This window comes from Alosa sapidissima, chromosome 21 (assembly GCF_018492685.1).
Source record: "Alosa sapidissima isolate fAloSap1 chromosome 21, fAloSap1.pri, whole genome shotgun sequence".
NCBI lineage: Eukaryota > Metazoa > Chordata > Actinopteri > Clupeiformes > Clupeidae > Alosa > Alosa sapidissima.
In genome coordinates, this window is record NC_055977.1 from 10836339 (window position 1) to 10854373 (window position 18035).

Consider the following 18035-nt stretch of genomic DNA (forward strand, 5'->3'; position numbering starts at 1 on the left):
TGTTTGTTTCTATTTATTTCATTATTTATTTTTTTTGTTTTTTTATTTTAAAGACTTTTAATGAAACGACTAAAAGAGGCATGTTCTAATCTACACTGCTTAAACATTTCATGCAGTGGTGGATAAAAATGGCAGAACAATATATCAGGTTTATCATGCTTTCATCTTTGAGCCCTCCTGCATTGTAGTTTCTATGTGTGTTGAAGGTCAGGGTATTTGATTTTTTTGGTTTCTCATATTGTTAGCATTAGCGCTTCAAACAAGATTTTCTTTCAAAAGGTTTAATAGCATAGCTCTAAGACTCCCACATCATTAAGTTCCATTAGAAAAATAAGAACATGTCTGATATGGATAACCATCTAAAGATGAACAACCACTGCCAACAGCTAGCGCTAAATCTTGTCAACGAGTAAAACCCCTAAATTGTGTAATCATCTGGGTCAGATGAACAAGTAGTGTTTTGACACACGCCACAATGCATTCCAGAATAGTAACAAAATTGTATGTACTGGAGGGATAACTAGCCTAAATGGTAATATTTCCATGTACCATTAAAAACACTGTTTGCCCATGTCCATTATTGCAAGGAAAAGCTCTAAAGACATGTTCCTTCCTCTAGCAAACAGCCTATGAGCAGCATCTCTTAAACAACACATCAAAAGTAAAGTTTGTTGGTAGCTCCAAAATACTGCATTAAATGCACATGAAAAAAGCACAGTATATATATTGTACTGCACTTTTTTCATGTCCAAAAAACTGCAAGAAATTCCTCAAAAAATGCAGTCAGTTGACACCCAAAAATAAGTTATTTTTTTCAAAGTGTTGTCATGTCATTGCCACTAATATTCATTGAATCCATTTTGTAAAATTGCAGTGAAGCTATGTGAAATGGCTGAAATGGAAGACAGAGCTAGTTAGCGGTGGTGAGCTACCACAAGCTAGCATTGCTCTTAGAAAGATGGCATATGGAGATATAATCATAGAAGAAAATAGTTATGATATGTTATTAAGGAAATGTATCATTATTGTTGACACACTTTAATTTGCTGATATTCTGTGTTTTGGGGATCTTGTGTAATCATTCAACATTCTACTTGGGCTTTTGTTCTGTTCTGGTGTATATTTGCCTTTCCACATAGTGGCCTTCCTCTTGCCACCCACTAGCAATTAACTTAACACTTGCTCTATAGTCTAGCTGTCATGCTCTGCAATGTATTTCCAACCAAGAGTTTGATTGTAACCCACTGTAGTGCTTATTTAGCATTTGGCTTCTTAAATTTCATTTTTCAGTTAGACCCCATTTGTGTTAGAAATTCAAATGGGGTCCCACATGGTTCAGTCCTTAGTCCCCTGCATTTTACTCTGACTCATAATTTTATAGAAAGTAACATGTATAGCTGCAGATGACACAGATTTATGTATCTCACTTTTTCCTATTTAATATGTGACCCAATCTAACAAAATGAGTCACAAGTCGCATATTCTATTTTTTTGAGATACAGGCCGATTACTTCAAAAGCGATTGAAGATATTGATTTTTCTTTTTTGGTGTTATATGAAAATGAATTTCCCTAATTTTTATAGTCAAGACAAAAACGTGTAGTTAATTTTTTTTTTAATTCCTACCAAAAAATACTACCTGCCTGCAACCTGTAAATTCAATTTTCTCAGTTTTTTAATTGGAAAAAGTTGGTGGGATGCCATAATTCAAAAATTCTATATCTTGACAACGATTTGTAATGTGACTTTGACCAGGATATTGTTTTAAAGCTTACTGTGTCCTCTGTCCATTGATACCAAAATCTCAATTTTGAATTTTGGGTCACTGTGACTCATTTTGCCAGATCGCCTCACATATAGGGATTACACACCTCCCAAGTAGATTTACAGAGTTACTCAGACTGCAGATGTAAATTGAGCAGATGGCCAGGGCAGGATTCCATTTTATCACATCATTTAGGTAAAAAACAAATTCATGTACCAAAAAATCCCCCTGAGATTCCAACAGAGATCTAGCAGCTTGGATAAAATGTGTACTTTTTACCTATTGTTTACTTTACACTCCCTGTCTGGTAGCTCATCTCCATAACTGGTTTGGATCTGGACTGGGGACTAATTTCATCAGTATCTGTCAAGCCTAATTCCTAAAGATCACCAGCAAGACTTCCCTCGTGATCTCAGAAATCGGCCTACTAGATTTTTTTTTAAAATGTACAGTATGTGTCTTTACTGAATATCTCTTTGTTTATCTTACCACAGGTTCTCCGGTTGTTGTAGGAATGAGCATCAATATTGCCAGTATTGACTCAATCTCAGAAGTCAACATGGTGAGTTTAAAAGCATGTTGACAAATGTTTCCATTGTAATAGCGTTTTATTTATTCATTGCAATAAAGATGTTAGAGTGACACATTCATTCATTTCAGTCTATTGTGTTCTTGTTGACCATGTTGCATATAAATTGCACTCTGTGCTACATTCAACAATTGCTTGTGAAGTTAAAAAAAAACTGTAGGCAGATTCCAAAGCTTTTTATTGTTTTTAAGTATGGAAGTTAAATGCCTTAGTGTGTTCATCAGGGACCTGTGAATGGGTACGTCATGGAACAAACACAAGACAACATATTCAAAATGTTAAATAGTACATTTTGTTTTCAAAACATATATTGAGAAGGCTATGACTGAAGTAATTATGGTAATTTGCTGCAACAATTCAGTCTTTGTAAATAAAAATGCATTATAACCCTGCAAAATGGTGCAGACAAGTAAACTACATTGCCAATATGTGTGTCATATGAAAGATGAATAATAAAGACATGTCAGGTGCACTGTACATAGAGTTGACAAGTTAGCACAATTAACATCAGTAGCAGCAAAACTTTGTGTACTAATCCTTAGTTGACCAAATTCTCAAATATGAATAGAGCAACATTTACCTAGTGCAGAATTGATGCAACATAACAGATAAACAGATAAAACATCAGCCACTGCCATCAGTAAATGTCATATAAATTTGCCGAATGCCTTACAGTCAACAAGGCCGATATTGGTCAATACCGATGTTGGCTGATATATCGGTGCATCTGTATGTGTATTATGAATAATGTAGTTGGAAGAATAATATAGCTGTACAATAGATGGTGCATTATCAAAAGTACGTTGGCAATCTTGCATTTTTTCATCATTCATGTGATTAATTGTGAAAGCATAGGTGCTTGATTGTGATGTTGCCTCTAAATTATGTAATTGTACTCTTAGGTCAAATCAAAATGTCTTCTTCTCCCTATCAGGATTATACCATCACGATGTATTTTCAACAAAGTTGGCGAGATAAGCGACTTGCCTATACAGAGATGGAACTTAACTTGACTTTGGATAACCGTGTGGCAGACCAACTTTGGCTCCCTGACACCTATTTCCTCAATGACAAGAAGTCGTTTCTCCATGGGGTGACCGTAAAGAATCGTATGATACGTCTCCATCCAGATGGTACCGTTTTATATGGCCTAAGGTAAGAAATCATGAAAATATCAATTCATCTGATGTCAAATCTTTAAATTTAGACATATTGACAGTTTTCAGTAGGCTCGTTTTAAGCTATTCAATCATCTGCCATTTAAATTTGCTCTAATTTTCAACTTACCATGTTGACAAGCAGTCATGTCATTGTTGCAGCTTTTAATCTAACCCTCAATAATATTGTAGAAATATGAATATACTTACGAATATATACATATAAATATGAAATACGATTGTATTTTATTTTTCTATGCAAGGAGGGGAGAAATTCCCTTAAAGCCTCATTATATTGTAAATGGATATTTTTGTTTTCATGATTTGGTGGCCCTAGTGTTTTGGGGTATAATTACAGTAATTGACAACAGTATGTGCAATTGTTGACACAAGATGCAGGATTTAGTTAGCTATACTAGCCATAACAATACATGTAAGTTGGGGATGGGGTTTTTCCCCTAGGATGTTTTACTTGCTGGTTCGATTTCTGGAAAGAATTGTAAATTTGAAATGTACTGGTTACATTTTAGCAACGCAATATACTTAGGTATGAAATACAAAATAATGATGCTCTCAAATTTAATGGTAATAAGTGAGCAAAACCTCATTACCCACAAAAATGTAGACTATTACGAAACATCTGTAACATGTATGTAGCCTGTTAAAAGGCTAGCAAGTCTGCATGGCATCAAATGTAGCTCATAGGGCCACATTTTTCCCTTTGAGGATCAATAAAATAATCAATTTATCTCCATATTGTATCTATCTCATATCCATATCTTATCCCTTGTCTATCAAGTTAACTTTTTGTTTTCTTTCTTTTTTTCTAATTTCAGTCTTATGCTAACAATTTTAAATTGAATGTACCCAATGCGTTTTTGCAATTTGCAAATAATTACATCCCCATTTAGGCTACATCCACATCCACCCCACATGTTTTTGTTTATGGACCCTATTTTCCTTCAAATGCGCCGCTGACTATCAAAATTCCGATGCGCTGTTTGAAGTTGTGCTGCTTGCTGTTAAAGGGAATGGCAGATATAATTTTCATTGGTTTAAAGGATGTTACGCCCAAAACACACCCATGACTGATTAAGAAACATAATCAGTTGCGCCAGGCATCCGACGTTTGACAATGTTTGATAACAAAACCTCCCCCAATGTGGACTGGACAAACCCCTAAGCTATTCACAAGTGACCATGCGTTTTAGATCGCTGAGATAGGGCCCTAAATCTGAAAGACTTTTGTTTCATGTGCCTCTCGTCCACACTATTCCGGTGTTTTTGAGCTCCTGAAATGGAACGATTTGTGTCGATATCATATTCATTTGAAAACATTGGCTTTGCATTTTCATCATGTGGACAGCGAATTAGAAAATATCTGAAAACATCTGAAAACGTTGACATAAAACCCAATGTTCCCCTACTGATTTAACCTTGTCAGTCTGATGTGTCATGACTCTATAAGACTCACTTTGACTTCCACTACTAGCCTGTCAGCTGTCTTTGGGAGCATCTGTAGTGCAGTTAAATTCTGCATTTTGTAATGCTGGCATTTGCAATCTGTTTCCTCGTCACTTTAATTGTCTCATGGTGTGTCTATTTTCAGTTGTGGACTGAGGCTGGTGATGTGCACTAATAATATAATCTTACATTTCGTGACAGTGCATCTTCGGCTGTGCTTCATATGCGCCTTTTGCTATAGACCAGGTTTTTCTTGGTCAGTGGCGTAATGCTTTTTAAGTAGTGTAAGATAGCGATTTTTAGATTTAGATTTTTAAAGGAGAGGATAAGGGTAATGCATGGTAAGTGCTTGTTAGGTTAGGGTTAGGGTTAGGGTTGTTAGATGTGTAAGGACAGGAGGTACTCTCAGAAAGAGTCGAGTCTTCAAGAGCTTCTTGAAGATAGAGAGGGACACTCCTACTGTAGCTCTTGGTAGGTTGATCCCAGGAAACAACAAATAAAAATAGTCTGGATTGCCGTGTGTGTTGGGGAGGCAGTACCAGACGACATTCCTTGGTGGAACACAGCATAAGTAACATAAGGCTTTATGAGAGCACTTAAGTAAGTGGGAGCAGACCCAGCAATCACTTTGTAGGCAAGCATTAGTGATTTGAATTGTATGCAGGCAGCTAAGGGTAGTGAGTGGAGCTCAATGAAAAAGGGGATAACAGGTGCCGCTTTTGGTTGATTGAAAACTAGCAGTTTCACCAGAAGGCCTGTTAGGAGAGTGTTAGAGTAGTTAAGGCAAGAGATAACCATGGTCTTAGGTGGGTGACATGTTGGATTAGGTACGGCCATATTTTTCCTAAATTGAAAAGTGCCATGGGTCACTGAGGTGACATGGTCAGAAAAGGTCAGCTGGTCATCAATCATAACACCGAACTTTCTTGCAACCTTGGTAGGAGCAAGACTTAAGGGTTCAATTTTGATGTTGATGTTGTGTATAATTTGTTTGGTTTCGGTCTGAGGTTTAATTGGACATGATGTTCCTTCCTCCATGTGGTTATGTCAGAGAGACAATCCGAGATCCATGCCAAGACCATGGAGTTGTCAGGTGGGAATGACAGATAGAGTTATCATCTGCATAGCAGTGATTTAAGAGGCTGTGCAAGCGGATAATCAGGCCCAGGGAAGTGATGTGTCTATGGAAAAGAGAAGGGGCCCCAGCACTGAGCCTTGGGGCACCTCTGTGGTGATGCAGTGAGATGCAAATGTTTGTCCTAGCAAAGACACATTGAACAATCACCCAGTGAGGTAGGATTTTAACTAGCAGTGTGCTTTCCCTGTGATGCCCATGTTTTGAGAGTATGGATTGTAGGATGTGGTGGTTGACCATGTCAAAAGCTGCCAATAAGTCAAGCAAGATGAGTAGTGAGGACCGAGCTGCAACTCTGGCTGCCATTAAGGCTTCTGGCACAGACAAAATAGCTGCTTCAGTGGAGTGACCACCTTTAGGTTAATTGGTTCAAGGAGGTCATTCCGTGATATGAGTGTGTGCAAGGTTTCCGAGTCACCCTCGGCAGTTTTAGAAACCTTGTATCCCGAAAAGAACATCAGATCTGTTCTGGATTTACTGAAATTGATTTATGTGTCTTACTTGCAGTACAGCGTGAGGCTTTTCACCTTCAGTTCCAATCCCCTAACAGGTTCAAATGTTGCTATACATTCAATGGCTCTATCTCAGCATGGGTCCATGTAGCCTTAGTGCTATTTCAAAACAATGGTCTTCAAACACATCTATACAGTTTAAACTAGGGTTCAAGATGTATCTTGCAAAAAAATATAACAGTTGCTTCCAACCCAGGTGCCACTTCAGATCACCTTAAATTATTTCAAATGCATTGGCAGAAACAAATCCAGGAACACTTGTCAATTATGGCTTGGTACTACTCCTGACAGGCTTGCTTGCTGGCAGCAATGTCTCAAGTCTCATGTGATCAAACTTGGCTCGTTACACTTATGCCCCTTTAAATGATGGCTATGTGGTTCCAGGCTGTCTGCCATTATTCAAAATAGGTTTATGGTATAATAACTTGTTCAGGGGCACACTCCCAAGCCCTCTTGGCATCATCACGTATAGCTCTCAGGGAGTGCTTATGACTGCCCCCACCTTGTGCAGAGATGTGATGACCACTGATGCCAGCCAGGTTGGAATAGTGTTTAGTACCATGTACTGTACACCATGCATCATGCTCTCTGAAGAAATCAATAATCTACTTGTGTGTTAAGCTTCTCCCTCTTCAGCATTTTCATGTGCAGGAAGGACAGAATTTTCTTTTTTATCTCTGCACCATCATACATAGAAATAATCCTCATTTTGTCTCAAGGTGTCAATCAGCTGAAACCGCTACTCGATTTTATCATTCCACAGTGGGATTTGAATATTGCACCTACTTGTTTATGCATTCAACTGACTGGTTGAAGTAGATTTTAAAGGTCTGTCAATTCAAACAGCAGCTGACCTTGCATCTGTGTCAGCGAGAAACAGATGTTTGTGTTTCTCCAACAGCCAAGAAATTTAAGATTGACTGAAGCTGCGGTAATCAGATACACAGTGTAGCATGGGATGTATTTCCATATACAGCAAACCCTAAAGCAGTTGTTAACATCCTGTGTAAAAATGTCTCAAATCAGGATGAAACATTTGCCTAGACTATGTGTTGACTCAAACATGGTCGCTCTTTGTGCTGTAACAGAGATGTTTCATTATAGTTGCAATAGGAGAAATGGTGAGTCGTTATGTATTACCAAAGGATCTGAAAATCCAAGAGAAATAGGTGCAGTGTATTTAAAAAAAAAAACAATGTTCCAGTCGAACTTCAACTCACAAATTTGAGCTAACAAACCAGTGGTTTTTTTTCTCGGAGGCCAAGGGAAGCTTTGCTTCCCCGTTAACATAGTCTTGTCCCACACCACGTCCCTGTGACATATCCAAATAAATAGGAACATTTGCCACATTAAGACATTTTTTTCAGTCGTTGCTTTTGCTAGTGTCTCCCTTTCATTAATTTAGCCTCTCCCTTCACCAGAAATGACTACATCTCTTGCTTTTCATTCTTATCACACAGTCACAGTTGAACAATGAACATTAAATTATATATATTTCTTGTTACCTCCAGAATAACAACCACTGCTGCATGTATGATGGATCTAAGGAGATACCCTCTTGATGAACAGAACTGCACCTTGGAGATTGAAAGCTGTGAGTACTTCATTGTCCAACTGATACAAATTTTGACTTATAACTGAACCTATGTACGTCATTATGCAACATTGCTACAATTCTATTTCCTCCCTCGGGCCGAAGCAGTCAACGTATATGGTTTGAAAATGCCCTTATAGTGGGGCGGCTTGGCTGGAGCATTCACAAGCATTGTGCACTTTGTGATAAAACGTGACATTTGGTACACTTATAGCCAAAGACAGTTAAAAAAAAAAAAAGATATTGAGCCATCGTGAATTTTAAATATTCCGGCTGTTAGGTTACAGTAGGTGTTGCCATTTTGTACTGCAAATACTTGTTTCTGAGACCTGTGACACCATGACATTACTAGCTACGGGTGGAACCTCTGTGTAATGCTCTGGCAAATAGTAAATGATCTTGGAACAGTCTCCTTCAGGCTCACAGAGTACAAGATGTGCCTTCTTATCAGAAACTTCTTGTCTAATTTTTATTTTTAAAAAAGAAGAAAATAAAACCCTAACCCTTCAAAAAGGAAGATAGCTATAATACAGGGATGATGTGGAAAATATGTTTTGAAAAGGTTACAGAAGTCTGTATTCCGTAGTTGAGTAACCAACCAAGAAAGCAGACATCTGTCTGTAGTATTATATCGTCGTACCAAGAACCGTCTTCTATCAACATCAATGCACAATTTCAAAGTCGGCCTTAGCACGGCCTTAGTATGTTAACTACTTATGTGGAACAGGAAATCAATAAAAACAATAAAATGGGTTTTCCTTAATCTGTAGATATGGATGGAAGTTTTATTTATCTACTTGTAAGTCGACCTAGAGGGAAGCATATGAAAAAGGATACCACAAGGCACATTGCAATAGTCAAGTCACATCGTTCCATGGGGAAGCAATTGAATTTAATGAAATAGTGTACACAATTTTTCAGACTGGGGGATTTGTGAAGTTATTACACTTGTCCAGTATTTAAACTTCATGGGGGGAAAAAGAATTGTGAGAGGAAAAACTAGTCAAACTAAATGTTGCTAAGCTAGCTAATTTAACTAGCCCTACTTGAATATGTGTCTGACATCTGTAAGGAAAGTGTGGTCATCTTGAATCGTTGGAATGAAGGAAGCTTCTGGGTTATTCTTACGGAGATCATCAATATCGTACTAATATGCAACTTTATTGCAATTTTCATGCAAATCATGACCGCCAACTTGAATTTTTTATGACTTACATAAACTACAATCTACAATTGTTCTTGTAGACACTGCCAAGAATTATGTATGGTGAATATATTTAACTAACTAGATCATCAACATCATAATATATGCCATGCCATGAAAATTGATCTGAAAACTGTTGTCACTGGTGGCCATTTTGAAAAATGGCTGCCATGGCCGCCATATTGAAAATTCATGATGGCTCAATATCCATTTTTTGGACTGCCTTTGGCTATATAAGTGTATCAAATGTTATGCTTTTATCACAAGGTGCACACTTTTTCAGGTTATCTGCCCCATTATTAGAATCTTTTAGGATACATTGCAGATTCTAGAACAACTTTACACAACATCTTTGCCTCTAAAGTAATTTACATACATTGGAAGCAAACTTGTGTAAGATTTTCTCATGTCAGATTTTTTTTGTTTTAAATTTAGACAGAAATTTGAACACATTTAGCAACACATTTAGTTTTTATTTTGGTAAGCATAAGAACCAAACAAACTGTTTGCATCAAATACTATATATAGATTTAAAAAAAGGGCAATTGTAACATTCTTGCCTGGACATAACAAAAAGCATGGAGAGGCTTTGCTGCAGGCAGCAAAGCTGGACAGTATAAGATTCCTGGTGGGTGTCAGAGACATATTGGACAGTGCTGGCAGTGTAATTAGCATTCTTGTTGGTCAGCAGCGCTCTGGCAGAATGGGAGGAGCTGGTTTCAGAGGTGCAATGTCCACTTGGGCCTTGCAGGACCGGACAGTGATTCATCTGGGAGAGCATTATGGCACTGTTGCACAGCCCATGTCTCTTATTCGGAGATTGAACATGAAGTTGTCCAAGTTCATCTTCTTTGTCCATGCCAAACTCATCTGAACTGATCCCAGTGGGATGGCGCATTTATCAAATCAATTCAGTCCCATCTAAGCCCATTCTAATCACTCTGATCTGAAACCACTTAATCCAGGAGCGGTTTGTGTCTTAGGCAGACACTTTTATTGCTGATAAGCAGCAGGAGGTCTCTGGCACAAGTGGTGTGACATTCTTCTGACAGGGCAGAGCCAATGTATCTGTTCCAAATAAGATATAACTAAAAATAACAATGAATTAGTATGAACCAGCAGCTAAGTCCATCACATGTGTATAGAGAGTCCATGCATAAATATATGTATCATTTAATATCTTACTAATTAAGTATTTATGTCAGAGTAATTTATAAATGGATTAAAAGCAAGAAAGAAAATTCTTTTGGAGTGTGACCATTCTGTGATTTTCTGTGAGTTCCCTGGATCACGCACCTACAAGCAAAGAAACAAGAGCACAAACGGGAGAGCGCGGTGTGTGCAAAGAAGAGTACTTTATATGCACAAAACCCACAGTTTCACATTATTTGTGACATTCCAATAGCAGTGCTATTTCAGCGCTTTTACATATATTCACAAGCATGTTATTTAGTATCAAATGTCCTAGATGTGGCAGATGCTTTCTGTGAGCTCACTACTACAATTGGATGTTCTTTGACATTAACTATTCTTGTGAGTTTCCTACATCTGTAGCCTCAGGTATTAAAACAATGAGCTTCCACATCACTGTGTCTTCTTCCCCATCCTCCCCATCCTCCTCATCCTCCTCATCCTCCTCATCTTCGTCCAATCTGTAATGACTCAGTTCAAGACACAGCCTTTTCAGTCCTGATTACCATCCATTAGAATCTATTGAAATTCATTAGGTGCGTTTTGTCAATCACATCAGTGATTAAACTGCACACATAATACATGACCTTTATGGCCATGTAGTCATTCTTGATCATGGTTTTATTTGATTAAATGTCCCAGACATGGGTATGTCATTTTAGTATACTGCAGTGCAGTTACGGTGGCTGACACAGTAGAGTAGGCTAAGCTACAGTGCAATTGCCAGCTGATGAGTCAAGTCAAGTCAAGTCAAGTCACTTTATTTATATAGCACATTTAAAACAACAATGTTGACCCAAAGTGCTTCACAGGTAAGGCTATCTTACAAAAAAGTCAAGGAGGGAGATTGACAAATAAAATGAAATTAAAAAGGGGGGATATTAGAGGTGTTAAGATGACAGTAAGACACAAGCCAGGAAAGGTTACAATGCTCATAAAACTAGTGATAAAACATAGAATAAATTAATAAATTACACAGTATGAATTCGATAATCTGTGAAAAATGTCATGCTGAAGCCCATACAGAGGGTAACATTTCAAATAAACAAGGTTACACATTTGATCTTTTTTGCAGGTTTTCCTGATATGAACGAATATGTAACTTGGGGTATTTCTCCCTGCACTCGCCAAGTAGTAGGAACAGTAACTACAAATGTGTTTTTTTTTTACACATTTTAAGCCTAAAAGTTGCTTTATGTTGAATAAGATATTTGTTTATATATGAGGATGGATTAACTCCTGATTTGCATTCTGAAATGAAACTAAGACTGATGGAAATGTTTATTTGTATCAACATGGTGGCAATGACATTTCATTGCCATTCAAGTTGGCCAACAACCTCAAATGGTGAATTTATAGCTTTTAACAACTGTGATGAGTGTCCATATAATCTATGGGTGAAATATCATCTATGAAGGCCTAAAAGGACAAAAAACATAACATTATGACCCCATGGAACTGTATCAGATGCACTACAATTGTTTAGCCTACTTTTGTATTGTGACAGTTAAGACCATTTCTGACTGTTTTCATTCTAAAATTCTTACGAGGTGTAACAGCCCTTATGCTAGCATGCCGGGCAGTAGAATAACCTCAAATGTGCATTACTTTCTGTGAACTGAGCGCCATGTCGTCCATTATCCCTTACATATAGTAGGCTGATTATACTGTACTAGTCTAGAGAAAAATATATTGAGCATTTGTGTGCCAGATAAAGTAGCTTGCTGAGAACATGGAAAGTGTCCTGAATGTATAATACTGAGATTATTGAGCTGATGAGCATAGATCTGCAAACAATGTACGTTTAAACATCCTGGCCTTTGATATTATTGAGACATCGGTATATTATATTTGGTGAAATATTGAAACCCCCTTTTGTAACCCAGCAGCAAGAAATACACATTTACGTATGAACATTCAAACTAATGTTATTCTGAAAAAAGCCACAGTTGGCTGTAAATCACCCATCCTATAAACAGTTATATCATAATAAAAGGAAAAACACCACTGGTATGGTGGAGAATCTTAATTTTGTACCCATTTGTCACATTCCAAATAGCCTACTCACATTTTGTTTTTAGAAATAGAATGGTACAGATAAAATGTTACAGGTCAATTCCACGAAAATTGGACTTTTTGTCACATCCATAACGCCAGTGAAATGCCTTGGCATTTGTATGATGTGAATGTTAACATTCTTTTTTTGTGCATTTTTTCTCATTTACATTCATCAGCCAAAAATAGCAAATGCTCAAATTTCATGTAATCATTCACATCATACCATACCATCACATTTTATTGGCATTATGGATGTTAACATTTTTCAAATTGTAATTTCACAAACTCAAAAATTAAACTGCAGCATCTTTTTGGGGGGCTTTCACGTTCATCGGCATATGAAGATCTTATTGCTGCATTTGGTGTGACCATTTTTGTGGATGTTATACATCCCATGCAGTCTCCAGAATAATTCCTCTGTTAGTGCTCAGAACCGTCCACTGTATACATAAATATGATTATTGTCTAGATTGTGTCCGCCTGGATCAACAAGCACTGCGGCCCAACATGTCCAAAAAATAATTTACAAAAGAGCTATTGGCACAGCAGCGAATAGGGCCCTAATTTCGTTGACACGCAAAGCCCGTCACAGAGCAAAAAGTCTGTCTGCAATGAATTTCTTCTGCTTTCATTAAATACATTAAGAACCCAAGGTTTTATTTGTTGGTACTGTGTTGGTGCTACCTATGGAATTTGGTCTCAAGAAAATATTTTTTATTTGTAATGGTATATGTATATGAGTACAAGAATACTACTACTAAACAAATACTGAACATGAAGGAGAGTGCAACCGTTGGAGATTTCTTCAAAAATCCTATGGAAAGATGTAAAAATCAGTCTAGGCTATTTATCTCCCTATGTATTTTTGCTATTTTACAGATGGATACACTACCGATGATATTGTGTTCTTCTGGCAAGGAGGTGACACCGCTGTAACAGGGGTGGATAAGTTAGAGCTCCCACAGTTCTCTATCATAGAATTACGGCTGGTATCCAGAGAGGTGAAGTTCACCACTGGTAAGTTGTGCTGGCTGGTTTCCTGAATCAATAAGACACACTGTCCATAGATCACGGGTGAACAATCACAATAGTTTGATTGACCCCACTTAGTAATGAGCATCCAAATCATTTAGTACAATGTGTTTCTCACACAAGTTCATGACATTGTGAGATATGCAATGAAGCCTTGTTCATCATATTTCTGCCTGTTTTAATAAACCAATCCTAATAGTGTCTCTCTTAATTTAAACGAAATAGCCATGTAATGATCAGATATTTTATTTAGAGAACCTCATCTTTTTTATCTTGGTCACATTAGATGCGATTTTGTTCAGCATCTTCCAGTAATGCAGCCTCTTTGGTTTAATTGACTGGATATATGTTTCTAAATTAGGTTATATGAAAAGGTTTTAGCAGCGCAGTAAGTTCACAGCTTGGTGGATAATGTCTGCAGAACTTGGCCAGCTTGGAGAGAGTAGAGCTGAAAGTGCACAAATGCTAATGTTGTCATAATCTCCTGTAATTAATTGTAAGTTGACGACTAACAGGGCTATTTAAAGAAGTAACCTTTGTGGGGATGTTCGTCTGACAAGCTGTCTGAGGGTGTAGTAGAATGATGTCACAAAAATCACAATTTAGGGTTTTTAAGGGAAGGCAGAGTTATCCAATTGGTCATGCCTGGCATTACATTTTGAGCCCATTACATTTTTTAATTCTTTCCTTTTCAGTCTTTTGAGCATCAACCTTTCAAATTATAATAGTACACTGATTTCAATAATAAATATAATTTAGAAAGAGTTTCAGTTTGCTGGTACACATTCAGTGTGTCTGGCAGCCTATAGCCATATTGAGAAACTGTACCATACAAATGATACAAAAGACATACATACATGCTGTACATAATAACACATTCGGCTATATGTTTTCTGTTCTGTAGAAGTGTTCTACAAAACTAATCTGTACAGTAATTTCCCAGCTATTAGCCGCGACTTATACATTGATTTTGCAAAATTTCTTCAGCTAAGAGGTTAATACACTGGGGCAGTTAATATGGTATTAATATGGTTTTGTTTCTTTTAATTTGCATAAAACACTGTCCTGCGGCTTATACACGATGCGGCTAATACACAGAAAATTACTGTAGACTGTGTGGCATGATACTACCCTCATGTTCTTGTGTTAATTTTGATATAAAAGAGAGACAGTATCCAACAATTTGCCACTCGATAACTCTCGACAATATTTTTTATGTATACAGTAAAATCGCTGCTTATAATCCGGCAATTTTTCACATAGATCTCCATTTCTCAAGGTCACTGAGTACTGTCGGTATGAAACCCCCCCCCCCAAAAAAACAATCGGTTTTACTTAGCTTGAGTTGCTGCTGCCAAGCGGTAGGTTATATGGCCTTTTGGGCTCCCACCTTCGACTTCAAGGCAGCCTGGAAGGCACTAAGGTTAGGCAAGGATTAGGGTTAGGTGCCTTGAAGTCGACGGTGGCAGCGTTGCCTTGACGTCCATGGTGGGGGTCCAAAAGACCATCAAGCAACAGCTAAAGCTGCCAGGCAGCTACAGCGCTACACTCTGGGGGCATGTTCATGGGGGGCTCACATACAGTACATGCCCCAGAGTGTAGCAATGTAGCTGCCTGGAAGCTCAAACTGTTGGGTGCAGCAACTCTCTTTTTGTTTTTTTTTCGTACCAGCAGTACTCGGTGACCTCGAGAAGGGTAGCGATATGAAAAGTCACCAGATTTCTCAGGAACCGTATGGAACCGTATGTAAGATTGTGGCTAAAACTGGTACTGCAATCACTTTCAAATTACTGTAGAGCAGTGTATCCCCTCCCCCTCCCTCCTGACTGGCAGAGCTGGAAACCCGGATGCCGAAACACTACTTACTTCGTGATTAGTAGATAGGTGCAGGGTGGCGCATCAGGCCAAAACACAACATAACAACATCAACATCAGTTGAGGGCTGCAACTTCACTTTTTAAATGACAATATCCTGGCCGGACTACTGTTGTCAGTGATATAAGTATTTGAAATTAACATGATTTCTTAATGTCTAGTGACATATCAGGGCCATTTTATGATTAATTGAAATACATTTCTTACATATGGTTCCTTTAATTCTCTCTTCTTCTCTTACCTAAACTTTTAGTTTTAGTTTGAAATGCATCACCATCTGAATTAAATGACCTCTGTGGGGTCTTTAACATTAGAGATATTGTTTAGAAATAATTTTAGTAAGAGTTCTTCAGTGACTAAAGGAAGGACATCAAATCCCTACAGGCAATGACAACGTTGTCTGATGTGTCAGATTATTGAAAGATGAGTCAGAGCAACATTTCTGAGAGATTTTCACTCCACCATAGACCACAAGTCCCTCCCTTAGAGAAATTTCAACCCTCCGTCCTTCAACAACCCCCGCCGAATATGTCTCTTTCTCTCTCTTTCTCTCTCTCTCTCTCTCTCTCGCTCTCGCTCTCTCTCTCTCTCTCTCTGTCTTTCTCTCTCACACACATACACTATGTCTTCTCTCATCCTGGTCCCTATTTTGTTAATCATGTCATTACTGTCCGAATGCTGAATTTTTGGGTCAGTGTCCTTTCTCTCCTGTCTAAGACAAATGAGTCACGGAATATGCACTCAGCTCTAAAATGTTGTCATGTCATGTTGTGGAATAAGTTGTTGAAAAAGGGATTGCATCAGGGTTAACTGTTTGAATGAGTTGTCTTCCCTCTTATGTCCTGTTCTTAAGTGAATCCTATTGGTGTGATCATTTGCTAGCACTCTGTAAAGGAAATGTCGATTTATGACTTGTCAGCTGCATATTCTGTAACTTTAGATGGAGAAATAGAATGATTCCTTCGGAAGTGTTTTCACTTCATTACGCTACAGTAGATCAAGCCATCCAGCATGATTTTTGGGACACTTGCCGAAATGCATCACTGTTTTCTCTGATAGAGCCACTGCTGTGGCAATAATTAACAAAGGACGGTCATCTTCTTTCTTAATTATGTCAATCATGAGACGTTTGACCTGGCAGCGTCAGCTGTAATTTCATCTTGTCTGCTGTATATATTCCTTGTAATTCAAATTCTATTGCTAATGCACTCTCCTTTTTTGTTTGCAAGAGTCTAGCCTGCATTACCCTTCGCTACCCATTACCCGCTAGCTAATTTGCTCTCTTCCCCCTTCTCCTTTTCCTGATCTTCTGCTGGATTGAATCCCCCTCACACTATCTCATCAAAATATCTCATGAGAACTCTCACCACCTATGGCTCAGTCTTAACTCTCTTGTCATTGTCTATATAATCAGTTTTTGGATGGTTAGTTTTTAATGTAGGCCTAATTCTTTAAAATCATTTATCCTAGAATGGTGGAGGTACTTTTATAACCAGTTTTATAACCATGGTCATCTCATATCATATATCAAGTTAGAACAGTTTTCTGTATTCAGTTCTGTATTTTATTTACACAATAAATATGTTGTTTTTTTATACATAACATGAGCATCATGTATATATAAAGTCCCTTTGTTCCAATGACCTTGGACTTCAATAAAATTGCCATTATTAATTTTAACTTATTAGTTATCAATATTTTATTAATGTGCAGTTTGTGTGAGGATGTAAAATTATGAACCCCATTTTCTAAACTTTTCCTCAATTTTTGTGTAAATAGAAAGACATTTTTCAACCCTGCAAAGACTCTCCACAAATGTCCCTGTCTGACACAGACAAGCTTGATAATGAAAAAGACTTGCTTATCAAGCTAACAAGCTGGCTGGTGTTAGATGATTTTGGGTTGCAAATTTGCAAGTACTATAGGTGTTATAAAACTGTATCCTATCATCTTTATCTATCATTTTCTCTCTATTCACCAAAACCTTTAAACTATTCACCCCAACTCCCCAACTCAGCCGATGATTTCGGCTACATGGCTGGACATCTGCCTGTTCTGCCTCTAAAAATTGTCTTCCTTTTCTCTGTCTTTCTAGGTTCTTATCCCCGGCTCTCCCTGAGTTTCAGGATCAAGAGGAACATTGGCTACTTCATCCTGCAGACATACATGCCCTCCATTCTGATTACCATCCTTTCTTGGGTCTCCTTCTGGATCAATTATGATGCGTCCGCTGCTCGTGTGGCCCTAGGTAACGTGCTTAGTACCGCTCCTTTAGTCACTGTGATTTTACAATGTCATAGTAATTGTACTAAGTAGAGTAAATACAACTTTGCCCATGTCTATATAAGGGGAAGTTTAGAGTAAAGCTATTGCCTTGTAACAAAACAGCAACTCTTAAAGCACATTGTGCTGCTGTGCAAAAAAAATAAGCCAAAGAATTTAATAGTGTCAAATAGCAT

At 37.8% G+C, this 18035-nt stretch overlaps 1 protein-coding gene across 6 annotated transcripts in view; it reads left to right on the forward strand.

Moving 5' to 3' along the window:
• Positions 1 to 18035, forward strand: part of gabrb4 (gamma-aminobutyric acid type A receptor subunit beta4) — a 51527-nt gene that overhangs the window by 22627 nt on the left and 10865 nt on the right. For all 6 annotated transcript variants that reach the window (XM_042077184.1, XM_042077179.1, XM_042077180.1 and 3 more), the window contains 5 exons: positions 2260 to 2327; positions 3289 to 3509; positions 8134 to 8216; positions 13549 to 13686; positions 17672 to 17824. In XM_042077184.1, the coding sequence (XP_041933118.1) occupies positions 2280 to 2327; positions 3289 to 3509; positions 8134 to 8216; positions 13549 to 13686; positions 17672 to 17824 (643 nt within the window). In that variant the 5' untranslated portion in view covers positions 2260 to 2279. The remainder of the gene's footprint in view (positions 1 to 2259; positions 2328 to 3288; positions 3510 to 8133; positions 8217 to 13548; positions 13687 to 17671; positions 17825 to 18035) is intronic.